Below are 26,928 nucleotides of genomic sequence, written 5' to 3'. Positions count from 1 at the left end.
TCACGCTTAGAACCTGTTCCGATTTGTCCCGGTGCCGGGGACCGGGAGGAGATGACGTAGCTATTGGCTGACGACATCTGAAAGGCAGCAAACGGAAGGGGCCGCCCACCGGCGCTCGCGCGATTCCTTCTGGGAGTTGTAGTCTCAGACGCTCCATTCCCGGGGTGGCGCGATTTGGACTCCGCGTCCCAGCATTCCCTGCGCGAACCCTGGAGCACTTCCGCCCTGTTGTGAAGTGGGTGTCTCGGTGGGTGAGTCCGGGTGGCGGAGCGGGGGCAGCTGAGACTCAGGCTCTGGGCTGGAGACTTAGGAGGTGGTGGTGTCCCAGAGGGCCGGGGAAGGTGAGAGGGGAGAAAGAAGCCTTTATGTGGAGGTGGGGGGTGAGGGACGCTCAGAGGCTGAAGGGTCTGGAGATGGGAAGGGTCAGAGAGGGGTCGGGGATGAGGAGGGAGATAGGGGGCCCTGGGAGTGAGGAGGGTCTTAGAAAGGTGTGTAGGTGAGGAGACCGAGAGAGTTTCTGGAGGTGGGAGGGTCACAGAACGGTCTGGGGGACACAGAGGGAAGGCTAGAGTGTTCTGGGGCTCTGGCAAGAAGTGAAGATAAGAGGGCCTGAGCTTGAAGCCTGACCTTAAAAATAGTGTTCCAGTCTCTGCCTGCCCACCTAGAATAAACATATCTGATTTGATACCCCCTTACAGTTTCTCTACTGGTTGTGACCTCTGGAACCCAGTGGGAGGGACCGGCTATTGTGTTCGGCCCAAACCTGCACCTCTTTCCTTCTGCGTGATGGAAGTGAGTGGCATTATCATCCACTTTTCCCAGACGCCCTCTGAGTCCTCTTGCATTCTTCCACATCCAGGGATCTTCACATCTTTCAGTGTCCCTACTGTGTCTTGAATCTGCCCCTTCCTTGTCAGAGTTTTTGCTGAAGCCTCCACCCTTTCACCTCTGCCTGGACAAACACATTGTAGCTAGCGTGAACTGTGTAACTCACAAATCTGATTATGCCTTCTGCTTAAAAACCTTCATTGACTCCCATCACCTACAGAATTAAGTCCGAACACCGTAGCCTGATATTCAAGACTCTTCATAAAGTCCCTTGTGTCCTAATCTTCATGCACCACACACTCCAGGGCTATCGAGGTTCCCCCCCGTTTCTTGGGGCCATTCTTTCTTCAAGAACCAACTCAAATGTTACTTTGTTCAATTCTCTAAGCAGATTGGGTCACCCCCTGACCTCCAGCTCCTACAGACCTCTTTTACTGCATTTACTTCATTTGATTGTAACTATCTGTGACTTTATTTTATTTTTGGTCTCTTCTGCTAGACTGTGAGTGTTTCCAGGACAGAACAGTTTCTGAGTCATTTCCGTTTCCCCATTGCCCAGTGCAGAGTAGTAAATACTTGATGTCAGTCGAGTAAATCAGTAAATATGTGATGAATGCGTGAATAAAGACCATCCAGGGTGAGCTTTACTCTACCAGGCTTGAAGACTGCTGCTTCCAGTGGGTTTCCAGGGGCATGAGCTTTCCTATTCTCTAGCCTGTCAGGGCTGTCTTTGCTCGAAGCTGGTTCACTGCCTATGGGAGTTTAAGCCAGGGGTGGCAAATATTTGGAGTGTGTGCTGTCACTTGCCCTTCCTGTGTCTGGCAGTCGTAGCTAATTGGTCACAGCACATATTCACATGTGGAGTCGGAGTCCTTAGCGCGGTTGACCGAAGTTGATGCTTTAAATGAAACCTATTTGCTTTCCCTGGTTTAAACCCTTAAGTGTGAGGTCAGGCTGCCTTAAGCAATAGCCTGGACCTTCAGCTGAGTAAGCTTGACAGCCCAGTTTCTTTCTCTTTGGAGGTCACAGACCAGTCTTGACGTTTCCGGTGGGACTGGGGCAGATCTTCCCATCCTACTGGGTGGGCTTCTCATGTCCACATCCACACTCACTACCCCAGGAGCCAGGATGCCCTTCAACTTCCCCATGTTTGTAAAGGGATGCTGATTTTGACAGCAGTTGACACTTATTCCTTATTGCTTAGGGGAATCTGTACCCTTTCTAGGTCTTCCTGGATATTAAAAGAATCCTTTGAGATCATTTAGCTGAAAGGTGGCAAAGTGACAGCCTGTGCTGAATGAAGCCTGCCATCACACTCTATTTAATCCCCATGGTGTTTGAAACAATTTTGAGTTGGTGGCCAATGTTTAAAAAGCCAGAGTTCTAGCTTCTCTTGGAAGGATTGGAAGGGCCAGTGTTCCTCCGGGTGCTCCCCTTAGCTACAGTCCCCACCCCACTCATTGACTCATTTACATTGCCTGGCCCCTATAGCCATTTAAATTTGTAGCCACTGATTCTGGTCTCCCTGTCCCTTTGCTTTACTTCCATCGTACTAATTGGGGAACCTGGGGCAACTGCAGAGTAGGGTCAAGCTGTAAGCTGCAGTCTGGATAGGCAGCTGCAGAGGCCACGTGACCTGTCCAAAGTCACACAGCTGATAAATGGCAGGAGTGGAACTAGAACCCTGATCTGCTCGCTCCTGCCTTAATGTTCTTTCCACTCTCCATACCATCATCTCAGGAGTTTGGATGACTGGCAGACGTAGAGGAGGCTAGATGGTGAGGTTAAGAAAAATAACCAGAGAAAACGAATCTGGGCTTAGATCCCAACTCTGCCACTTGCCAGGTACGTAACCTTAAGTGAATCTTCTTCATAGCAGCTCAGTTCCCTGTATGTATATTGAGGATTAAGTGGAGTTATACCTTACAGGATAATTCTAAAGTCAACACAGAAGGTGAAAATCACTGTTAGCCAGAAATCACAGTCAGCTTGAAAAGCCTTTGGCGAGGAGCCATTTAGAAACCAACACACGGTCTTTGAATAAGCTAACCAGCACAGTCAGGTTTTCTTGGTTGAACATTAGATGAAAGAGTTGGCTTGTGTTTAGGGAACACGCTGTATGAAAGACACTGCTCACACTCAGTGGAAAGAGGCTTGAGGGAACTCAGACCAACCTGGGGACCAGCAGAGTCATGGGTATCATCGCCGCATGCTCACTCTGGAATAGGCACATAATGAATGGAATTGGCTACACTATTAAATTACGTCCTTCTCTTTCTGGTGTTTGTATGTAGTTTTATGTGTCAGTTACAGATCAGTGTAATACAACTCAACACTAATGACACTTCACTTGCTTGCCTGGAGGATTCAGTGAGTTATGAATGTAGAGCACTTAGCCCTGGGCCTGGCACCTCATGGGCTCTCAGTAAGTGGGTGCTCTTTGAGGTTGCTGATCCGAGTGAGGCCCCGAGATTCCTGGGAGTCTCAGGACTAAGGAATGGCCTGTCCCTTTTTCCTTTATCAGCTGTGTGTGAAGACGGTCTGCCCTTGGCTGACCGTGTTGACCTCCCTCTGTGGATAGGCTTCTGCTATTCCTATCTGTCTAAGAGAGTAGCAGAAAAATCTCTCACATTTGTATTTGAAACTAACCTTTGGGACTTTCAAGTCTTCTCAGAAGAAACTACCTATTATCTGAGACTCTGGGCTTTGGTCCTGGTGGGACTACTAATTGCCTATTTTGTTGTAGTGTTCTCTCTGTGCAGGAGCACACACTTTGCTTGCTTATTGACTGTCTCTCTCATTAGACTGTTACTCTGAAGGTAGAGACTCTTTGTCCTGGTTACTATTGGCTCTGTAGCTCCCAGTACAGTGCAGGATACATACTGGGGCTCTAGTGACTGGTGAATTAGCCCTCGTGTAAGAGTGACACAGATGTGTTTGGACTAGTGCATGATTAAGGCTGTGGTTAAAAAAGAAATTTCATGAAGCTTAATTCTTTAGCTTAATAGAAATTATGGGCCTTCCATAGCTCATTAGGCTTTTGATGTACAAGATTTACCATTTTAATAAAAGGCAACAGAACTTCCAATGGCCCTGCTATTTATCAGACACTAGATTGGGCACTGTGGATACAGAAATGAGTAAAATAGTACTGACCCTAGTAATAGAACCTAATGGGGTTGTCAGATGTAAAAAGAGGGGACTGCAGTCGTGTAGGGTAACACCTATGTTAGAGGTATGTCGCAACTGCTTTGGGAACACAGGATTGGGGAGGCGATTCTTGGAGAGCAGGGAGGGGGCCAGGGCATGACAAGGGCTTGTCAAGGAGCTCTAAACAGATGAGGTGACATTGGGCTGGTAGCTGAAGGATGAGCAGGAAGCTGCCAGGTGGCCATGAGCTGTGTTCCTAGCCTCTCCGTAAGTACGTGGAGGCCTGCAGGACAAGCCTTTCTTTTTCATTACCCCTGCCCTGTTTACAGACAATCCAGTCAGATGGCCTAAAATCAAAATACCACCCTCCCTCCATTCTCAATTCAGCTGCGTCCCTCCCACTTGGAAGCCGCTAATAGCCTCCTTTGAGTGGGTATTTTTTATGTCATCTCGATTTGTTGGGAATGACACAAAGAGCTCATTTTTCCAGATAACCCAGCAGGAGTGTTGTCAGAGTCTTCATTGTGTGAAAGAAGCAACCCCAGACGTTCACTCAACAAGCATTTACTGAGAGCCTCCTGTGTTAGTGCCCCAGGCTTATTGTGAGAGTGGGGAAGGGGAGGGGAGGGGGGGACAAACAAGAGGAGTAAGCTGTATTCCTTGCCCTAAGTAATCTCCAGGGACACATATGTACACACCCCCCTCTAATAAAACGTAGAAAGTGGCAAGTGTCACAGAGATGGAAATAAAGAGGAAAGAATTCCTCTGGCATGAGCAAGAAGGTAATTTATACTTTTTTTATCTAGTGTGCACAGAAAGGGATTAATTATAATCCTTGCTTCTTGAGACATCCCCATCATTCCTTGACCATTATTTCAGTGTTATTGAGTGCTCCCTATGTGTGCTGAGCACTGTGCTAGGTCCCTTGGGAGCTTATGATCTCGTGGTTAAGATAATTACCATGAAGTATGATCAGGGTAATAGGAGAGAAAACATGGGGAGGCCTGGAATCTTGTGGCTGAGGACTGAATCTTGTTTCAGGGCTCAGGGAGGCCCTCTTGGAAAAGTACAATTTACGCTGAGACCTAGCTAGGTGAAGGAAGGGAGGAGACTGTTCCCAGAGGAGATCACAGCATGTGGGAGGGTTCAGAGAGCAGCATGAGGTGGGAGCTGCAAGCTGTGCTGCTGAAACACCCTGGCTGGTGGGAGCATGGTAAAGAGGTGAGGATGGAGACGTGAGCAAGGTTTGCACTTTGTCCTGAGGGAAATGGGAGGTCACTGAAGGGTGTTTAGCAGAGAAATGACATGATCAGATTTTGATCTAGTCCGGTTGTTGTGCAAAGACTGGACCAGGGGTTGGGGTGAGAGGAATGGAGGCAGGGCCATGAGTTAGGAGGCTGATCAAGTGAAAAATGTGATGATCCTCTGGACCAAGGTCACAGCACTGGGGATACAGATGCTTAGAAGGCCAAGTGGACACAGCTTGGGGATGAGTTGGATGTGGGGGATCTTGGAGAAGGTTAATGACCAGGTTTCCGGTATGGGTAACTTGATGGAATGTGATGCCTTCACTAGATAGAGAGCTCCAGAAGAGGGACAGGTTTATAGCAGAAAATGATGAATTCAGTTTTTGACCCATTGAGTTAGAGATGCCTAAGGGACAGTCAAGTGGAAATGTCCTGTAGGTGGTTGGATTTTGGGGTCTGGGAGTCTGGAGACAGGTCCTGGCTGGAATTTTGGGAGTTACCAGTTTAGAGACGGACAATGCCAAATGGGTGGGGTGACCAAGAGGAAGTGTAGAGTGAGAAGGATTTTGCAAGGAGAGCACCCTTAGAGGAAAGCTATAAGGCCCAAGAAGAAAGGCCTTATGGAGGGGGTGACATTTGGAACCCAAGTGGAGGGAAGGTCAGACTTTGGATACATGTAGAAGAGAGGTAGGCTGTTTGAGACCAGATCGTGGAGGCCTTGATGTCAGACTAAGGGTTTAAGGCGTGTCCCAGAGGATTTAACACTGTGCTATCTTCGTCCAAGGTATGCTGGCTGCTGGTTTTGGGGCCAGATTGTGGTCTAACTTCCTGTTTATGGGAAAGGAGTGTCTCTTAGCAGCCCCACCCCATGCCAAGGCAGTGGAAGGTATGGGGGAGGTGAAGAAAACGATGCTCCTGGGTCCCTCTTGCTCACTCTATCCTTTGTCTTTCTGCCTTCAGCAGCCTGGGGAGCATTTCCTCTCCCAGAAGCCCCTTGAAGGACACATTATAGATGCAGGAAGACGTTGGACGAGGACAGCCCAGCTGAAGTGAGGTTCAGGGTAGACCGTGGCCATGGCCCTGGAATCCCAGGCCCAGGCCTCTCCCCGACCCGAGCCTGAAGAGCTCCTGATTGTGAAACTGGAGGAGGACTCCTGGAGATCAGAATCCAATCCCCGGGGGAAGGGCCGTGAGCTTGTCCCTGGCCCTGAGGTCTCCCGCCAGCGCTTCAGGCAATTCCAGTACAGGGATGCAGCTGGACCCCACGAGGCCTTCAGCCAGCTCTGGGCACTCTGCTGTCGCTGGCTGAGGCCGGAGATCCGCCTCAAAGAGCAGATCCTGGAGCTGCTGGTGCTGGAGCAGTTCCTGACTATCTTACCCAGGGAGGCCCAGGCCTGGGTGCAGGCACACCACCCGGAGAGTGGCGAGGAGGCGGTGGCCCTGGTGGAGGACTGGCATCGAGAGGCCCAGGCTGCGGGAGAGCAGGTGAGGCGAATTGTCTGTTCTTCAAGGAGTGGCCTGTGGCTAGGTTAATAATTGCCAAAACCACAATAATAATAATAGTTAATATTATTATTATTGAGCAACTGACGTTTATTGAGCAGTACTGTGTACCAGGCACTGTTCTAGGTGCTTTCTATGTATAATCTCATTTAATCCTGTTAACAATTTAATGAGATAGGTTATCTTATTTTTACCTAGGTACTGTTATCCTAATTTTACCAGTGCAGAAACTGAGGCAGAGAAAAGGAAGGTAATTGGCTCGAGGTCGCACGGCTCCTAGGTGGTAGAGCCAGGATTTGAATTCAGGCAGTCTGGCTCTAAAGCCAGCATTCATAACCATTGCTCTAAACTGCCTCCCAGGATCATATTCTCAGTATGATTGATTTGTATTGTCTTTTATACTTAAAATCTCTCTCTATATATGCTCTTTCTGGATGCTTATAGCAGTAATGTAGGTAGACGGAAATAGCATTATTGTCCTCATTTTATCGATTAAACTAAGGTTCAGAAGGTCAGGTGGCTCACAAGGCTCGGTGAGTATAAACCAGAGCCTAAACCAGATTCTTAGGTTGCGAGTTCATTGTTCTTTCGACTGCATGACAGATGCGCATCTATAAACCATGGGAATTACAATATCCCTGAGTCATGAGGCTCAAATGAGATATTAACTGACATTGATTGAACACTCACTGTGTGTCAGACCCTGTTCTGAGCTTTCTATATGCATTGCTCGTCTAATCAACACAGCAACCCAATAAGGTAGGTACTGTTATTATCACCATTTTTCAGATGGGTAAACAGAGACTCAGAGAGGTAAGTAACTTGTCGAAATTTATCTAACTAAGTGGTAAAGCTGAGATAAGGGAAATAAAAGTATTGTGGGTTTAACATTCACAGTTTTAACAGTTTGCAAGAGACCCTGAAGGCCCATGATATAATTTGTAATTTTGCTGTGATACAAATTTTGAATCCTGCTCTGGAGCCGGCATACGTAGAATAAGGCCTTTAGCTGGCTGCAGGCTGAGCCAGCCACGCAGAACCTTCGTCTCAACATAACCCTATTGCTTCCACTTGTTATATAGTAATTCCTATGATAATATACTTAATCACATTTTGTTGGGGTAAATTATGGGTTTGAGAATGTACCCCTTGCAAATGGCGAGAGTTTTCTGTACGTTGTAAAAGGTAAAGCTCTATATAGATGTGAGATTAGGAGAAGAAAGGTTTAAGGTCTATGGCTTTGCTTTTTGGATTCCTTTACAAACTGATTGAAGTTACAGAAAGCATAATATTTAAAATTACAGAACAGCATGAGAGAGTGTCCCTTATTCTAATATACCATCCCGCTCTCCTGTGTTATTTCTTTTAAAGAAACCAGCTATTTGAGGGCCAGCCCAGGTGGCCTAGTGGTTAAGTTCGGCATGCTCCACTTTGGCGGCCTGGGTTTGGTTCTAGACATGGACCTACACCACTCATCTGTGAGTGGCCATGCTGTGGTGGTGGCTCACATACAAAAAGAGGAAGATTGGCAGTGGATGTTAGCTCAGGGTGAATCTTCCTCAGCAAAAACAAACCAAAACCAAAACCAAACAAAAAAAGAGAAACCAGCTGTTTGTCTTAAGTGGTAGTGAGGAAACAAATGGAAGTCTTAGGACTTGAGAGCTGGAAAATGAAGACCCAGAGATGAGAATTGACTTAGATCTTTATACATCTTTATGATGCTTCATCTGTAAAATGAGAGAGTTGGATTAGACCAAAAGTTCTCAAATTATACCCTGTGAGCTGAGCAAAGGTGGAACTGCTTCTAAAATTGAGAAAAAGACTACTATCAACCACAACCTCCCCCGCAATCAACATCCCTCACCAGAGTGGTCCATTTATTACAGTTGACGAACCTACATTGACACAATGTCATCGCCAAAGTCCATAGTTTACATTAGGGTTCATTCTTGGTGTTGTACATTCTGTGGGTTTTGACAGATGTATGATGACATGTATCCATCATTATAGTATCATACAGAATAGTTTCACTGCCCTAAAAGTCCTCTGTACTCTGCATGTTCATTCCTCCATCCCCCAACCCCTAGCAGCCACTGATCTTTTTAGTCTTCAAAGTTTTGCCTTTTCTGGAATTTCATATAGTTGAAATCACACTGTAGGTAGCCGTTTCAGCAAGACATCTTTCACTTAATAATATGCATTTTAAGTTCCTCCATGTCTCTTCATGACTTGATAACTCATTTATTTTAGCACTGAATGATATTCCATTGTCCGGATGTACCACAGTTTCTCTCTTCACCTACTGAGGGACGTCTTGGATGCTTCCAAGTTTTGACAATTTTGAGTAAAGCTACTATAAGCATCCATGTGTAGGCTTTTGTGGGTACGCAGGCATTTTTGATAGATTCTTTATTCATTCCTCTCCCAACCAATATCCTACTGATTTTTTTCTCCTCATTGTCACTTGAATCTACTTCCTTCTATGTCCACAATTACCATCCATCGGATCAAAATCTTTGCTCAGGCATGGCAGTGGTTGGGGGAGCTAGGGCTGGAGTGAGGATTGTTGTGGAGTCAGGCGGTTCCTCTGTAGATTGTAAGACTGTAACTGTAACAAAGTGAGGTGTTTTTTTTTTTTCTTGAACAACCATATAAGAATGTTGACAAGCAGATGTTTTCTCCCTCTGAACCACACAGGACGTTGGTGAATCTCCTCATTTGCAATAACTTTTGTTGCTCATGGCCCATCCCTATGTATCTTCTCAAGGGTAAACGTCCCTCTCTTTGAGAGTGGATTTGAGTTATCCAATCAGCCAGAAGATTTTTGGAGATAAGTTTGGCAAACTGAATAAGTTGATGAAGACGGATGTTATTATTTTATGTCAAAAAATAAGGTTCAGAGCAATGTTTATAGTTGCTACCTTTTGTGTGAAAATGAGGAAGAAATAAGAATATATATTTATAGTCGCTCGTATATAAAGAATGTCTGAAAGGATTCAGAAGAACAGCGGTTACCTGTGGGGACGAGTGGGGAAGCAACTGGGAAGGTGGCATGGGGTATTTTAGCTGAAGATACCCTTATATATATTTTCTACTTTTGAGCCATGTGAATATTGAAAATATCTATTGAAAAAATTGAAATGCATTTTTTAAAGTTAGGTGTTTCTATAAATAAGGCAATGAGATTGTTACATTGTTGGGGTTTGGGGGCCAGGAAATAACATCTTGGCCTCTATCTCTGAATTTGGAACCAACTGAGAGATAGAGATAAGAAGTTAGCTTTATGAGTTATGCTGAATTGGGTCATGTCAGCTCTTAACTAATTATTTCCTTTTATTTTATATGTATTCTCTGTATCTCTGAGTACTTTTTTGCTTAAACGTCTACATTGAATTAAAATTGCCACTCCTGTTTTCCTTTTGAGTAGCAGTGGCTCATCCTTCTGTTTTAAGAAGAGATGTGCCTTTCTGAAACAGCACTTACTTTATTTCATTTTAAAATTCCATGTATAATTCTTTGTCCTTCCTTTTTCTCATATTTCTTTTTTGAATTTCCTTTGCCTTTCAGCAAGAGTATTTAGAGTCATAGTTGCATCTGTTTTTATGCTTTCCTCTGCCTTTTAATGTAAACCTGTTTAACTTTTGTTTATTTATTTTTGGAGAACTTAAAAATTAAACAACCTATTTTTGATGCTTAGAGATTATTTTTTAATGTCATAAAGATTTCACATAATTTGTCTCTTTATGATTCAAAATGTTTTGGACAATAGTGGCCTCATTGAGACACTTATTAGTCTCCCTGTGTTGAATAAGACAGTAGTCATTTGATGATATAAATGCTGGTCTCTTTACTGAAGTCAGTCTGATGGCTTTGTTGTCATACTTTGAGTCATCTTTGAATCTTAAAACGAGCCTATTACCTCTGGACCCCAGTTGTACTCAAAAGAACATTCCTTGCTCTACCAAAATTGGTCTCATTGAACTGATGATTGGGAACTTTGACCGTCTGTGTGTAGGAACTGGAATTGTGTGCAGAACAGACCAGGTCCTTAAAGGCAAGGCAGGAATCTCAAAGCTTTCAGCTGCAGCCAGCAGATCACTGGCCTGAGGGACAGTCTCAGAAGCAGTGGGTGAAGAATCCATGCCCTGACTTTCCCAAGCATCTAGACACCAAGATGGCACCACAGCCCCTGAGAGAGAGTGGTGAGTACCAAGAATCAGGGGCTATCAGTAAAGAGGGGTGAGGGGAGGGGGATAGGGAGGGTGCACGGGGAGAAGGGATGTGCAGAATTCAAGGCAAGGGATAAAGTAGTGTCTGTGGACACACTGAGAAGTAAGGCAAATGAGCATTGTAAAGAAGATGAAGCTCCCAACGGTGTTAGCATGCCCACTATATCTGAGTCCTGCTGCAGATTCAGGCTAGGACTGGGGCGAGGTGGCGATCATAGGAGGTGAGGGCTGGCATCTATCACATGGCACATCACTCAAGGCAGCTTAGGAGCTAATGCTCTAGAAAGGAGGTAGGAGGGGAAGTCTGCACTGGCATAGGGATAGCCTCAGTTTGACTCAAGCATCACTTTTGGAAAGCTGGACCTGAGGGGGGATGGTTTTTGGGGACCAGAGCTCAGGCTTCAGAGTCTTTTTCTTCTCCTTAGCTGTCCTCACTCCCCGAGTCCCTACTCTCCCAAAGATGGGGAGCGTTGGAGATTGGGAGGTGACAGCTGAGTCCCAGGTAAGCTGCTGTTTGTTTTCCTTTATTGTCATTACTTCTCCTGTGCTCTTGCCCCTATGTTCCTCTCCTCCCTCTGTGGCCTGCCCTCTGCATTGGGCATAAGGCGCAGGGTGTTAGCCTCGGCCCTTCGCCCTCAGGCCACTGGGTCTCTGCTTGGTCCTGCTGCTCCTTACGATGCTGACCTCCCACGTGGTGTCCCTGTGTCCATTATCTTTCCTGCGGCATGGTAGGGTTCCCAGGCTGTTTTCAAGGGTCAGTGACATTTGAGGTCCTTTTCTTTTCCATCTCACAGGAAGCCCTGGGCCCTGGCAGACATGCTGAGAAGGAGTTCCGCAAGGACCCGCCAGGAGACAGCTGTGGGAACGGCGTGTCCCTGGGTAAGGAAACAGGGCCCTCTGAAGAAGATACTATCAGGTTTCTGGTACGTTCTGTTCCCAAAGAGATTTCAGCCCCTCCCTTCAGTCTCGTGGCTCTGTGAAGTCTGTGGAATTTCAGACATAGGAAGAAGACATGTGCTTTGTGGCCAGCACTGTGGTGGCAGGGATGGAGTGCCTGCATGGAGGCTGGCCGGCTGGCCTCCCAGAGCCTGCCCTCTCAGGGCTCGTTCCCTTCACTTCCTCAGTACTTTCAGCACGGTCCAGGGGCTGGGCTGGCCTGCTGTCTCAGAAATCCAGTGGCTGGCTCTGTGGCCGAGTGGTTAAGTTTGCGCGCTCTGCTGCGGCGGCCCAGGTTTCGGATCCTGGGCGCGGACATGGCACTGCTCGTCAGGCCACGTTGAGGCGGTGTCCCACATCCCACAACTAGAAGAGCGTGCAACTAAGATATACAACTGTGTACGGGGGGCGGGGGGTGGGGAGATAAAAGCAGAAAAAAAAAAAAAGTTTGGCAACAGTTGTTAGCCCAGGTGCCAATCTTTAAGAAAAAATAAAAAATAAATAAATCTCTGAAAAAAAAAAAAACCAATCTTTTCAGCATCAAACAGGACCCAGCTCTCAGGGGCAGACTCAAGTGAGCTAAGCCCATGAGACTGACGTATTAAACCACGATGAGAAATAATACTTGAAGCCATATGAACAGCACAGATTCCTTTCTCTGTAGACACCTTTCCACGGGAAGCCACATAATAATGAACCGCTTCCCTGCGGAGCGTGGGATCGGTGTGAGGGGAGTTAGACTCGGGAGTGGGAAAAGCAGAAGAAACAATGATAGGTCTGACCCATGTCAGTGAGGTACTAGAATCTTGTTGGCACCTTGCTTGACAATATAGCCCTTTTTTACACATGATATCTGGGGAAAATAGTGTTCAAAGAAACGGATGTTGGGAAATGCTGAACTAGATCATCCTTCAGCTTCTTTTAGCTCTGAACTCTTTCGTCTAGTTTTCTTCAGATATTTATATTAATTAATGACTTCCTATTTCATTAGGGCTGGGGTCTGTTGGGACAGCAAGTCCTTTAAACATAGCTAAGTTTTGAAAAATAAGGAAATTAATTTTCTCACATTGTTGGAAGTCCAGAGGAGGGTGCTCCAACCACAGTACAGATTGGCTCAGCAGCATCGCAACAGCGCTAGGTTCGTTCTTTCTCTCTGCTCTGCCACCCTCAGTATCAGCTTCATGTTAAAGCTATTTTGTGTCATAATCAAAAGATAAATGCCAGTGGCAGTTGAGGCCACAAGTTTCCTAGCAAGAGAGACTCACCCTTCTTCCACCCCAAACACACACAGAAAGAGAGAGAGAAACCTTTCTCCCAACCATTAAACTCATCCTGATTGGGCCAGTTAGGCCGTGTGCCCATATCGGGACCAACGACGGTCATTCTTTTGTATGATTAATTTCATAACATCAATGAGACAGCAAACAAACAAAGCAAACGGGTCAGTTAACGTTCATGGTGAAGCGATCCTGTTGCCTCCAGTTGCCTCTCCCTGTCCCTCCAGACCTTTTAAGGGATTAGCATGGGAATTCCTCGTTAGCCTCTCACAGGGAAGTGATGGATTTCAGGGACGTTCGGAGAAATACTGCTGAACGTATCATTTCTACTTAATCATTTCCCTTCTTCCTTTTGTATAGGAGTTCCAGTTTTAAAACCAAATACTATCTCCCAGCGAGAGCAAGGACCAGAATTTTGGGGTCCAAGCCTTATAAATTCTGGGAAAAGGAACACTGCGGATTACAGCCTGGATAATGAACAAACAAAACCAGCTCAGGCCGTGGCCTGGAGGGACTCCAGGGCCTGGGAAGAACAATGCCAGTGGGATGTGGAGGACATGAAGGTGTCAGGTGTGCACTGGGGCTATGAGGAGACCAAAACTTTCCTGGCAATTTTGAGTGAGTCTCCTTTCTCTGAAAAGCTCCGGACTTGTCACCAGAACCGCCAGGTATACCGGGCCATTGCAGAGCGCTTAAGGGCACGGGGCTTCCTGCGGACACTGGAGCAGTGTCGCTACAGGGTCAAAAACCTCCTACGGAATTACCGGAAAGCCAAGAGCAGCCACCCACCAGGCACATGCCCCTTCTATGAGGAGCTGGAGGCCCTGGTGAGGGCTCGGACAGCCATCAGAGCTACAGACCACCCAGGAGAGGCTGTGGCACTCCCTAGGCTGGGGGATAGTGACGCAGAGATGGATGAGCAGGAGGAAGGGAGCTGGGAGCCCGAGGAAACGGCAGAAGACTGTAACGGGGATGACCTGGCCACCGATGAGTCTGCCCAGAGGCCCAGGATTCCCGGGGGCCCAGCTCTGTTCCAGAGTCGTATTGGTAAGAACATAGGGGTTTAATCGGATCCAGATTCCAACCCTCCTGCCAGCCATACCTCTGCCTCCTGAGTTCAGGGCACAGACTGCAAGTCTGGATTGATGCCCCTGGAGTAAGGCACTTGGTTCCTGAGGTCATCCTCCTACTCTCCCTTCCTGTGATCAATACCCTTGTACGAGTTTTCTTAGTTATAGAAGCAAACACTTTTAAAACCATAAGGGACCTTAAAGAGCTAGTTCAATATTTCTCAGAGTGTGTCACTGGTGATGTGGGGAAGGTCATAGGTGTTACATGAGTGAACGTTCAGCTTTAATGCGGATGAGCCCATTAATCCGTGCTTTCACAGTAAATTTAGCTAAAGAAAAATATTGACTGAAATATTTAACAGATACAGCAGAAATGATAGTATATAGTTAAACAGTCGATGTTTGGGAAACACCCAATCATTGTGAAAGTGGAAACACTGAAGCCCACGAGATGAAGCAGCTTGTCTAAAGATACACAGTGAGTCAGGGGCAGCGTCAGGATCTGAGTCCAGTTTTATGTGGTTTTCCTTCCACCATGCTGCCTCCCTAGGCTGCATCATTTACCTGCGAAGGAACTAAGACTAGACCACTTCCTTTTTATTCCTTCACAAAAGAGGAAAGGGCTTCAGTTGGACTCCATTGCATGATTATTTGAAGTCTAATTGTGTCTTTAGGGATTCTCAGTTTTCGTGTTTGTTAAGAGGAAAATTCATAAAGTGAATAGAGGACATGTATTGAATGGATATACAGAGAGTCTCTTGGATCTCAATTACAGGCCTGTCTCTGAAACAGTCTGCTGAAGCCAGAGGAGTGGGGTCATCTGGTATAATGTGGCCCCCTAAGTCCTCCCCTTCAACCAAGACACTTAATCTCTTAGAAGGGGGTACGGTGGGGAAGCTCTGATATACTCCTAAGAAGCAAGGGTATATTCTGTGCTGGTACCCCAGGCACCTCGACAATTTCTGAGTTGCTTGTGTTCTAGGCATTTAGCAGGGCAGGTGACCCCGATCCCTAATGACCTAGGCAAGTCTCATTAAGTCTCACAATTCTGAACTCTTCACTCTTGACAGCAGGTGTGCACTGGGGCTACGAGGAGACCAAGGCCTTCCTGACCATTCTCAGTGAGTCTCCATTCTCTGAAAAGCTTCGCACCTGTCACCAGAACAGCCAGGTGTACCGGGCCATTGCAGAGCGGCTGTGTGCACAGGGCTTCCTGCGGACACTGGAGCAGTGTCGCTACAGATTCAAGAACCTCCTTCGAAGCTACCGGAAAGCCAAGAGTAGCCACCCACCAGGGACATGCCCCTTCTATGAGGAGCTCGACTCACTGATGAGGGCTCGGACTGCAGTCAGAGCCATGGGTACCCTCAGGGAGGCAGCTGGTCTCCCTAGGTCTGGGCAGAGCAATACTGAAGCTGATGACGAGGAGGCCTGGAATGAGATGGCAGATGATGATGCCACCAAACCTCCAAACCCATGTCCTAAAACCCCAAACACTGGTAAGCCGGGAGTAATTGGATATCCACAAAATCCACAAGCATGCAGAGAGAGGGAGGGAGCCTGGCTCATTATGTTTTGTCTCTGAACTAAAAGAGATAGTGGAATTGAACAGGAAAAGGACTTGTGCTTTGCTCAGATGATCCCCAAAGGTGTAATCCCAGAAATGAGACAGCCAGTCAGGTCTAGGTTTTACTGGGATTCATCTGGGAAATTATACAGTTTGTTCAATCTCATATGACACAGGATATACTGAATGTAGTAGAAGGAGGAGGTGTTCATTGTTGAATAGTGGGATAGGGCAGTTGGCCAGGGAGACTGACCAGCTGTCTGCTTGGCCTGGGCCTCATGGCTCCTTGTGGGGTCACCATGTCCCCAACTCCATTCTCAGAAATTCGTGTCTGCAGCAAAACTTGGTCAATTTCATGTCAGTCACATTTCTAAGATACAAGGTACAAGATGTAAATTCACGTTTGACAAATTCACAAGACATGAGATATATAAATAGATGCTAACTAATAAATCAACAAAAAACACATTTCTGTTTATTCTTTCAGGTTTTGAGATGAGGCATGAGGATGAAGACCAGATTTCAGAGCAGGACATTTTTGAGGATTTGCCTGGAGCCTTATCAAACTGTGCTACAGAGGGTGTTTGCCACCCTTATGACTGGGGGGAGGACAGTGAAAATGAAAATGAAGGTGAAAGGCAGTGGGGAAATCCCCCCCAGGAACAGTGGGAAGAATGTTCTTCTGAAGAGGACTTAGAAAAACTTATTGACCATCAAGGCCTGTACCTTGCGGAGAAGCCCTACAAGTGTGACATGTGCGTGAAAAGCTTCAGTCGGAGCTCCCACTTCATCGCCCACCAGCGGATCCACACAGGTGAGAAGCCCTATGCGTGCCTTGAATGTGGGAAAAGCTTTAGTGACCGCTCTAACCTCAACACCCATCAGAGAATCCACACTGGAGAGAAGCCCTACACATGCCTGGAATGTGGGAAGAGCTTTAGTGACCACTCCAATCTCGTCACCCACCAGAGAATCCACACGGGGGAGAAGCCCTATAAATGTGGGGAATGTTGGAAAAGCTTCAACCAGAGCTCAAACCTTCTGAAACATCAGCGAATCCACCTGGGAGGAAATCCTGACCACTGTCGTGAGCCTGGGGACCACTTTGGCCAAAGCCCATCCTTCGGTGCTCACTGGAGGAACTCTGCAGAGGAGCCAACTCCTGAACAACCTCAAAGTGCCAGGAAGAACTTGAATCCTCCGGGACCGCAGAGCGCCAACTCAGGGGAAAAGCTTTACCAGTGTTCCGAATGTGCAAGAACCTTCTCTAAGAGCTCTGCCCTCATCAGTCACCAAAGAATCCATACGGGGGAGAAACCGTATGAATGTGCTGAATGTGGGAAAAGCTTCAGTAAGAGCTCCACGCTGGCCAACCATCAGCGAACCCACACTGGGGAGAAGCCGTATAAGTGTGCGGACTGTGGGAAATGCTTCAGCGAGCGCTCCAAGCTCATCACGCACCAGCGAGTGCACACAGGGGAGAAGCCCTACAAATGCCTCGAGTGTGGGAAATTCTTCCGCGACCGCTCTAACCTCATTACTCACCAGAGGATTCACACGGGAGAGAAGCCTTATAAGTGCAGAGAATGTGGGAAATGCTTTAACCAGAGCTCCAGTCTTATCATTCACCAGAGAATCCACACTGGGGAGAAACCCTACAAGTGCATGGAGTGCGGTAAAGACTTTAACAATAGTTCCCACTTCAGCGCCCACCGGAGAACCCACACAGGAGGGAAGGCATCGTAGGAGACACCTCCTCCCACAACAGAAGAGAGAAATGTATATTTAAATCCCCCAGATGTATGCTAGAAAGAAACGTTCCCAATTTTTAAGTTTGGTGTATACCCAGGGAAGTTAAATCTTGATATAATCCAGGTAATTCGGAAGTGAATTATAAATGCTAAGGATCCAGATTTGACGGCACTTTTCTTAAGTGTAATTTGTTTTTCTCCTGTAAAAAACCCACACACAGTCCTCAGGCTGGGCTTAGATTTGCTGTCATGTAAGAGCTTTATCAGTGTTTGAGCCAAACTGGTAACTTAGGGGATTAGAGGTAAATCAGTGGTCCTGAGCAGTGATCCCAAACCTCGCCATGCCTTCACACCGGCCACATGTGCACGTGTCCTGTTGGCATATTGGCACGTTCTCACACATGGTAGTTTTCAGTCGAGTGTATCCTCACGGGAGAACTTTGAGCCTCTGGTGAGAGAGGGGGATAATTGAGAATCAGTGGCCTAGAGCAGGCCACCGTGAGCTCAACAAAGAGTAGGAACAACAGTGACATCATTGTTAAATCATGATTAATACTAGCAAAAGTGGCCAGTGTTTGTTGAGCATTTGCTCTCTGGGGGGCTGTATGCTAAGCACTTTAGACACATCGTCTCATTTAATCCTCACCGCAGCCCCGTGAGGTAGGTACTCGTATTCTCCCCATTTTTCAGAGGAGAAAACTGAGGCTTGGGAAGGTTAAGTCACACATCTGAAGGGGGCAGAGGCAGGATTCAATCCAATCCGTCTGTCTCCAGAGCCTGAGGTGCTGTTACCTTTATGCTGAATCCCCTTTCACATCAGGGCAGGTAACTCAGGGCCAGGATCTCCAAGCACTTCCTAGACCACGTTTCCTGTTAAAATTCTTTTACGAATTCTCCTTGTAACAAATACGGAAACAGAATCCCTAAAGATTGAAGGACAATGTTTAGAATTGGCAGTGTGCTTTGAGCAAGGCTAAGCATTTGGTGGGAATTTCCCTCTTTACAGTACAATGGGTAAGAGAGAGGTGGGTTGAGATTGGGGAAAATACGGAGCCAAAGCGATGTTTCTTTCAGTGAGGTACTGCTCTGGCTAAGGAAATGGGGTTTAAGGTTTCCCCTTTCCTTGGGGAGTCACGCCTGCTTCTTGTTGCCCTTGGCTGGGTCAGGTTAGACCTTAGAAACCTGGGCCTGGGCTTTGGCCTCTCTGACCCTTCCCTCTGGGCATAGCAGACGCCTGGTCCCTGGTCCCCATGCCAAGGTGGAGCAGGAGGGCGGTGGAAGGAGTTGGTGTGTGGGGCACTCTGCTGAGAGGACTGAACGCCGTTCAGGGCACGGTTTTATCCTGAGCCCGCTCATCCCAGGCCTGCCCACGACTTTCTAAGTGTTGTCCCTTAAGACCCGCCTCCCACACAGGCTAGATCAGGGGTTCACAGGATGGTTTTCTAAGCTGCAGCCCTTTGGCCTCCAGAGTTTCTCCTCAGCAGGGTTTAAAAATGCTGGCCAAGGGCTTTGGTTTCCACAGGATTTTAAAGGAAAACCCCTCTCCTGACGTCTGCCTCTGACACTGGGATTCCGTTCCTACCCTGGTTATTTCACAGACCTGGTAAGTGCCTATCTGATAACGGATGGGTTGGAACCTTGAAAAATGCGACTTTCTGATCACATGTGAGGAAGTCAGTGGAGAGGTTTGACTGCCACGGAATGATCACTCCTTGACCCCTTCCTTGGCTTCTCGAGACCTAGCTTCCGTGGGAACCCTGCCTGTCAACTCCTGCCCGGTTTACTTTCCTGGCTCACGAGATCCCTGAGGGGCAGGGGTCATGGGTGAGGCTGGACTGGAATCAACAGATGTCATTAGCTGAAATAAGATGCTATCTAGGGCACCGTAGGAGCTGAGAGGAAGGGCCCTGAAGGAGAGGAAGGGAGTTCCAGGGAAAGGCACAATGGTGGAAATAGCATGGATTCAGGTGGGGGTGGGACCATAGCTTCTTAGCACTGTTGGGGTGTAAAATGGGAGGAGAGGAGTGGTGGGAGCTGAGATTGGAGGGGGCAGGGTCATGGAGGACCCCATGTCTGAGTGGAGCTTAGATACAGGCTGAGGGTGGCATGGTCAGAGGTGCACACATCTAATAGCTGAATGGAACTTGGGTTTGCTACAATTAGGGTGACCTGTTGGGATGCTATTGCAATATTCTAGTGAAAAGTGAGGGTCTGAACTAGAGCAGTGGTTACACTGAAGACGAGGGGTGGATTTGAGAGGTTTCAGAGGCAGAATTGGGGACAGCACAGGAAAGCTAGAACCGTGGATGACTGGGCAGAGCATGTCCTCATGCAGAATTGAGAACACGGGAAGGAGATGCAGCTGGGGCAGGAGGGCGGAAGATTGTGTTTAGTCCGGGACATTTTGAACTTGAGGTGCCTAGAGGACATCTGAGTGGCGATATGCAACAGGCACTTGGCTATGTGGGCCTGAAGCTGGGGGAGAGGTTAGGAGTAGAGAGTTCTCTGTGTGCCTGGTAGTTAAACTCTGAGAACGGGAGTCTTTTCAAACTCAGGAATATTGGGGCTTGGACAGAACTTGAGAAGCCCCAAGTGTGGAGGAAGATGCCCCTCAAAGGAGCTCTAGGCCACTGCCCACACCCCCCCAAGCCCCGCACACTCCTGTCATCTTTTGGACACTGCCTCCATCCCTGCCGACCCAAAATTCTCAGTGTAGTCCTGAGTCTTCTGGAACCTTCACTGTGGAGGCCAAGCTGAGCTCTGTGCAGAAGTGAGATGGCAGCCTCTCCCCACTTGAGTGTCACCCGTTCCCCTGCTAGTGTGCTAGTGTCTCGTTCCCAGTGAAGTTTTGATGTTTGTTACCTGTCACTCCTTTCTCGTAACTCTTAACTGTGGGTTCAGCCGTGAAGGCAAGGGCAGCGTGGGCCGGGAGAAGACTGGGCCCGGGTGGACCCTCCTCCCTGTGTACCCAGCTCTTCCTTTGGAAGAGGTTCTCTTTCCGGTGGCTTCTGTGTTTGGGTCCTGACCACCACTTTCCCGGGGCACCTGGACATCCTCCAGCAGGTCTTGGCTGCTCGAATAAACTGGCATCTGGTTTTACACATCCTGAGCTTTGTTGACACGAGTCCGCTCCTGGGGCGGAGCTTCACTGCGAACGGGCCTCAGCCTGGGCGGCTGCCGGTCAGCCCGTGCTGTGGGGGAGACCGACACAGTGAATGCTACCCGGGGAGGGTGGAACTGCGAGCTGCGTCCCTTCACTTGGTTTCTGTGCCCTCCACCCCAGGAGGGGCGTTGGCTCTTCTGAGGTGACTTAAGGGCACCAAAAGGACTCTCCTTCCACGACTCAGGAGGCAGCGGACACAAAGGAAGGGGCTGGAAAGGTGGGGCTGAGGCTGCTTTAGAGACCCAGTTTTTTCTTAGGCCTTGGCCTCAGCAGCTGAACTCATGGTCATGGCTTTCTCAGCCTTTTGTCCCCACAGCCCCCTGCCCGAAGGAGTATAAGGTACCTGGGGTCCTCCCATGCTGAAAATGTGACCGTCAGGACCCCTGGGTCCCCTGGGTGGTCTCCTCTGCCCCATCCTGTTCGGGGACCCCTGGTGGGGATAGCTCTCTGCCTTCAGGCTGCAGAGAAGTATATATTTAGTCACGTTGTGGAGAAGAGTGACGCCCTCTAGGGATGGGGCAGAGTTGTGCCGTAGTGATGCAGTGATGTCCAGAGGCGGGGTGGACTCATGTTACCCAGGCTGCCCTGGGTCTTGGGACTCCAGACGTCAGTCCCAGGCCTGCTTCTCCATTTGCTCCCTGCATTCTGTTCCATTTGCATTTTTTGCCACTGGGTGGAAGCTGACGACTTCCAGTTCTGTCTCCTGCCCTGGGCTCTCCTCTTAGGGGCCCAGTCACCTGCCCGCCAGCCCTACGCGGGTGACTCCCGGGCTCCTCCAGCCCCACCATGCCCACCTGCTGCCGTCTTCGGCCTCCTCGCCCACACATTCAGCACGTGCACTTAGGTACACACTCAGTGGCTCACAGACAAGCTGCCTTCATGTCGCCAGGGAGTCTTGCACACTCAGACTTCTGACAGACTCCGTCTCCCAGACACATGTTCTCCCTTCTAATGGCACTTTCCAGCTGGGTGCGGTTACCCAGCTGCCTGGGAAGTCTTTCTGGATGGAGTCAGTACCTGCAGTCAGAATCCTGTGAAACATCCCCTTACCTCCATTTTGATCCCATTCTTCCTTTAGACGTCCCTTACCCCCCCACATCTTAGCAGCAAACAGCAGCCTCTGCCATAGAGGTTGGTGCTACGTGCAGTGGGAGGTCAGGGGAGTCTGGGATGGCAGACACTTTTGTCGTCTTCCCCACAGCTCCTAGCCCCCAACACCGGTATGACCACTAGCATATATTTAGCACCACTTTTCCCTCACTCTGATTTTAGGCAAATCTGGAGTTAACTCCAAAGGCATATTTAGGGGGCTAAAGGCACGTTCTTCTTCACCTCACGGTTACTTCCCCCACCCCACGGTGCAGCTGAGTGGATGGCCTCTCCTCATTTCCCTCTGTGCATCTCTCACCTGGCGCCTGTCAGGAACCCTAGAAGGAGCCTGCGCCCAGGAACCCCCTCCCGTGCTGCTTGGGGGAAGAAGCAGAGAGTGTGCGGGGCCCCTCTTCTCAGTGTGCTGTCGGTTCTCCTCCTCTCAAGGCTGAGAGCTGCTTTGTTCTAACAGTCACTTACTTAAGTCAAGAGCATCAGAACAGTCAAGGGCAGAATCCAGGTGAACAGTTTGGCCTGGACTCACTGATCCACATAGACATCGATTTTCTAATCAGGGCACGGTTAGTGATTCTCTTGGTGTGTGATGATTCTGATCCTGTCTGCCATCACATAGTACTTATTTCTAAAGTCACATTTATTTTTCACGTTTTCATTGTAGGAAAATGTTCCATAATTGTGCCTCCTAGAGGGGAAGAAGATTGAGTAAACAAGTCTATCTCCAAGGCTGGTGTGGATCAGCACTGCGGGTTCATCTGAGCCCAAGCGGGAGAGGAACCACGGGCAGGGGTTGACAGAGCCGTTGTCACTGAAATCTCTTCTGAGTCACTGGGGCTCAGGGAGCTCCACTTGGTGCCAGGTGACAAATGTGGCAGAGCGGAAAGGGCTCTTCCCCCTCCTTCCACAGAGAACGTGGCTTGGCTTCAGCACTTTGGAGAATTCATAGATCTCAGAGTAGCTTCTGCATATTTAAAGAGAGCAGAGACCAGCAGGAGTGGGTCAAGGGTGTGCCCTGGAGGTGGTGGTGAGAAGCTTCTTTGAAACCCTCAGTGCCAACCTCACCTGGGGTCCAGGTCAGGAGAACACCTCTACAGACAGCACCCAGTGAGGACAGGGCTTGTTCATGACCACATCTGAGGTCCCCAACCCCACCCCACCCCACTCCTGAAGTTTCCCAGAAATAGACAGAGGAGGTGAGGCCAGCTGGGCTGGAGGTCATGCTGACCCCGTCTGGCACGTCCTGGGGAGACAGAAAACACAGGTGTTATCTTTGGGGACCTTCCTTGAGAAACTAATTTGTTATGAAAACTAGACATCTGTGATTGATTTTCATCCTCTCTTAGTGACTGTGAAATTAAAATGGATTAAAGTTTGGCCACAAGGAGGCTCAGAAGTTTAAGGTCCAATCCTAAAAAGGGGACAGGCTCTTTGGGTTTCAACATGTGCATCAATCCATGCTTCACTTTATTTGGCCGTGTTTCACTTCCCTATCCTTTATTGTTTCGTTTCTCCTGTGGTATTATATATATCTCCTAAAGCTGGTCAAATCCTATTTTGGTGAAGTGATCTGATAAATTAACAAATTATACTGATTAAACTGGAAAATAGAAAAGATGAACTTGTTTCTGATTCTTCTGGCATCTTCCTGTTACACCAAAGCAAGGAGGAAAGGAGGAGGGGAAATCAGGAAGACATGGTGAGGCCGTCAGGGAGGATTGGGGCCCAAGATCTCAAGTCCCTTGTGTTGGACTGGCATCATCCTTTCACTGTTCTCTATGCTTCTTCAGATCTGGGTGGATGTACACAACCCAGGAGTCATTGCCTTCTGCCCATAACAGGTGGCTCCTTGGTCTGCTGGCCTTCTCCACACAGCTACTTTGATGTGTCTCCCAGGATCTCTGTGCTAGGAAATCTGAAGTATCTGGGACCCAAATAGCACAAGGATGATAATGGATGAAAAGAAAGAAAGGTGTTCCCAGAGGGCCTAGTCTTACCGGACTCTTCCGATTTTCCTTCAGGAACAGAGCTGACACACTTTGTACTTGAGAAGGAGAAGGGAGCTGGCGGGTCTTCATGGGTATTCTTTCCCCTCCTCCCTACACCCATTCCTCTTCTGGTAATATCCAGAAGACTCTGTAGCTCAAAATTGGAGTTTCCTAAGAAACTCACTCTTTTATCCTTGTTGAACGGTGTATAGGCAGCTCTTTCCTATTTAGACTCTGTTGTCCTCGAATTCTGGTTGTGAATTGGTCGAGAGAGAAAGAGCACCATATTTTAGAGTTTGATGTGGCTCTGTTCAGAATCCAATGGAAACCTGTTCCTTCCTGTAGATGTTGGAATCTCAGTTGTAGATTGTAGCAGTGGTTGTAATGTTCTGCACATCTTAGGATAAAGATGGGATCTGGGAGGAAATGGGTTATGGTCTCTGTGGAGGAGAATTTCTGGGTCTTTGCTGACATGTTCTCATGGAACTTCTCTCTAGCAGTTGCTCCAACAGTGACCAGATCCACAGGGCTTGCCTTCCTGGAAGGCAGGACAGAAGCCACAGACTCCTTGGCCATGCTCTTGCTGTTAGCCATGGTTTGACCACAGGTACACCATGGCCCAGAGATCAGTTACAAGTGTTGGAGTTGACTAGGGCTGGCTAGCCAACCCAGGCAGGAACAAGAACTCTGTTATCAGTCTAGGTATCCAGAGAGCTAGCCAAGACCAGTGTGACTGAGAACTTAATACTAGGAGAGAAACCCTTCCTGAGAGAGATGCTTTGTGGACTGGGGCTGGCTATCTGTTGGCCCCCATGGCAATAGGCTGTTGGGTGCTCATGTCACCAGAAGTTCTGGACTGAACCAGGAATCTGACTAGCAGGGACACCTAGTCCCCAGCTAGGCAGTGGGAATCGCCAGGTGAGACTGGGGCATCCTTGGGGTTGAGGTCTGAAGAGGAGGCCTGAGGGATCTGACAGTTACAGGTCTCAGACAACTTGAGGAAGGAGCCGGGTCAGAGGCAAAGGAAGGACTGAGAGAAAGAGGGGGGCCAGTCAGAAAGGATGGTGGTAGATGGGAGGGCAGAGGGACAGAAAAGGGAAAAGAAGGAGTAAAATGACAGGCAGGGGAGGGGGAAACCAAGACTTGGAGAGGGGTAGGGTAAGTGGTAAAGTGGTAAAGTGGGTCAACTGTCCTGGTTGTCCAGGGCGTAAGGTGGGGGTGGGGCAGGCAGAACTGAAGAGGAGAGGGCAGGAATGGGAGCAGGTGGAGGGGAAGGGGAGCAGGGGAACCGGAGGCAGCTTCCTAGTGGTTCCCAAGTTAGAAATGAGGGCTGGGCCGCCTGGGTCAATATTCTAGATCCCTCTCCCATTCTATTCTCCTTTGAGCTGGACTCCATAGTAACCAAGATCAAGAATTCTTAGCCGCACTGTTCAATATGGTAGCCACTAGCTGCCTGTGCTTACTGAGCCCTCCAAATGTGGCAGTTTGAACTGAGATGTCTTGTATGTGTAAAAGATAACACCAGATTTTGAATACTTACATGAAAAAAAAGAGCAAAATATCTCAACATTTTTTATATTGGTTACATCTTGAAATAACAATATTTTGGGCATATTAGGTTAAATAAAAATATTGAAATTCATTTCACCTGTTTCTTGTTGCTTTCATAATGTGGCTACTAGAACAATTTAAATTATATGTGCAACTTGCATTCGTGGCTTGCATGATACTTCCGTCAGACAGCACTGTTCGAGGGCATTTGAACAAGGAAAGACCCCTGAAAGCCTCATTTTGTGGATGAGGAAGTTAAATTCCAGGGGCTTGCGCAGGGCCTCCAGACAAATGTCACAGCACTTGGACTAGGATCCAGGTCTGTTGATCCCCGTCAGCGCAGGGCTTTCTCCATAAGCTCACGCTGGTCAGATACAGCCAGGCCCGCGCACAGGCATGAGCTTGCCCTCCTGGTATCGCATGAGAAGCAGGGAAGGTACACCTGTTGCCCCCACATCTACCTCTTTTCATAAGCCTGGGGCCTTAAATGGCCCAATCATCACTCTTGTAAGGAAGGCCACTGAACGATGGGCCGTGCGCACCAGATGAAAGCAGTAACTGATCAAAGAGCTGAATCTGGGTGCTGGGGACTGGGAAGAAGTTTCTGAAGCTGGAATAGAGCTAAGGAATGAAGTCAAAAATCGCAGTCTTAATCTATATGTCACATCTCAGCTTTCAGAATTTTTCAGAGTTTATCTCATTGAAACTTACTCATGTGCAGATTTCAAGGGAAGATGTTACACCCATTTTCCAGACAAGGAAACTGAGGCTCAAACAGGAACTTGTCTGGAGAGCTAGGATAGCAGATGGCTTTCAGCCAGGCTTCCTGGCTGCTGGTTCAGTGCTCTTGCCGCTTAACAGCCAAAAGCCAGCTGGCTAGGATAAAGAGGATTAAGAGGAGGGTCACTGACCGTTAGTGTGCACTTGCCCACTCTCTTGGCTCCAGTGAAGACAAAGAAAGAATCTTGGGTACTTCCAATGTTGATTTGCTCTGGGTCTCTGTGGGACTCCAGGGTGTGCAAGATGGATTTCGTTGTCTGCCCCAGACACACAGGCTCCCCATTCTGTCTGACCTGTCCAGAGAGTCAGGGCCGGCGTCCAGAGTCCCGAATGGCCTGGCTCAGTTCTCTTGCCCACGGCTGTGTGTGCTTCTGCAGGGGGCTAGCGCTCCATACTCTCTTCCTGGACCTTCTCTCGCTGTCCATAGACAGAGAAATACCTACAGCTGAATTCTCTGAGACCAGAGGGCCCGGTGTCAGGACTCCCTCTCCCAGGCCTCCCTCACGTGGCTGATTTTATTGATCGTCCCCTCCTAACGCCCCGGGCGGTGGCTGCTTCCTTGAGCCTACTTCGTCAGACTCTTGCCCTCCCCCACAAAACCTGTCCATCCAGTCCTTTAGAAGTCCTGCTGCACAGTCACCAAGCCCAGAGCCTCCATCTTGTCCCCTAACCTTTGCTGCACTGCCCGGCCTTATTGAAGTCCGCCCTTCTCCAGAGGGCCCTGCCCCTGGCAGCCTTCTCAGACAGAGGCTGCCCCCCTGCTCATGGCCAAGTTCCTCTGGGC

General features: G+C 48.4%; 1 protein-coding gene, 1 long non-coding RNA gene and 1 other non-coding gene across 27 annotated transcripts; 2 read left to right on the top strand and 1 right to left on the bottom strand.

Moving 5' to 3' along the window:
- The first annotated feature begins 117 nt into the window (after positions 1-117).
- On the top strand, positions 118-23,440 carry ZSCAN20 (zinc finger and SCAN domain containing 20). 25 transcript variants are annotated; one of them, XR_011431935.1, is made up of 10 exons: positions 156-251; positions 699-792; positions 6,186-6,710; positions 10,744-10,930; positions 11,383-11,459; positions 11,752-11,836; positions 13,531-14,217; positions 15,311-15,739; positions 16,295-19,161; positions 22,490-23,440. XR_011431935.1 is itself a non-coding variant. In XM_070249423.1 (10 exons), the coding sequence occupies exons 4-10, from the start codon at positions 6,300-6,302 to the stop codon at positions 17,551-17,553; spliced, it is 3,132 nt and encodes a 1,043-aa protein (XP_070105524.1). In that variant the 5' UTR covers positions 209-341; positions 699-792; positions 2,569-2,673; positions 6,186-6,299; the 3' UTR covers positions 17,554-23,440. The 25 variants fall into 25 exon arrangements, 22 of the variants coding, with proteins under 22 accessions (XP_001917186.1, XP_070105495.1, XP_005607284.1 ...); XR_011431959.1 differs by having other exon boundaries at positions 194-251; positions 6,189-6,710; positions 15,314-15,739; XM_070249423.1 differs by adding an exon at positions 2,569-2,673 and having other exon boundaries at positions 209-341; positions 15,314-15,739; positions 16,295-23,440.
- MIR9059 (microRNA mir-9059) lies at positions 21,800-21,904 on the top strand. The gene has a single exon (NR_128082.1). It is a non-coding gene; the product is annotated as a microRNA mir-9059 (primary transcript).
- Positions 22,448-26,928, bottom strand: LOC138920560 (uncharacterized). The gene is made up of 2 exons (XR_011431961.1): positions 26,276-26,928; positions 22,448-23,068 (listed from the first exon to the last, which is right to left on the bottom strand). It is a non-coding gene; the product is annotated as an uncharacterized lncRNA (long non-coding RNA).

Source organism: Equus caballus, chromosome 2 (assembly GCF_041296265.1).
Source record: "Equus caballus isolate H_3958 breed thoroughbred chromosome 2, TB-T2T, whole genome shotgun sequence".
In the NCBI taxonomy this organism is placed as follows: Eukaryota; Metazoa; Chordata; class Mammalia; order Perissodactyla; family Equidae; genus Equus; species Equus caballus.
Note: the sequence above shows the minus strand (reverse complement) of the source record. Positions and strands in the feature narration are given on the sequence as shown.

Excerpts from the sequence above, each read along its gene's own strand:
- ZSCAN20 (XM_001917151.5), top strand. The coding sequence starts at position 6,300 with ATGGCCCTGGAATCCCAGGCCCAGGCCTCTCCCCGACCCGAGCCTGAA. Across the intron at positions 10,931-11,382 it reads ACAGCCCCTGAGAGAGAGTG|CTGTCCTCACTCCCCGAGTC; the intron begins GTGAGTACCAAG and ends TCTTCTCCTTAG. Across the intron at positions 15,740-16,294 it reads TCCTAAAACCCCAAACACTG|GTTTTGAGATGAGGCATGAG; the intron begins GTAAGCCGGGAG and ends TTATTCTTTCAG.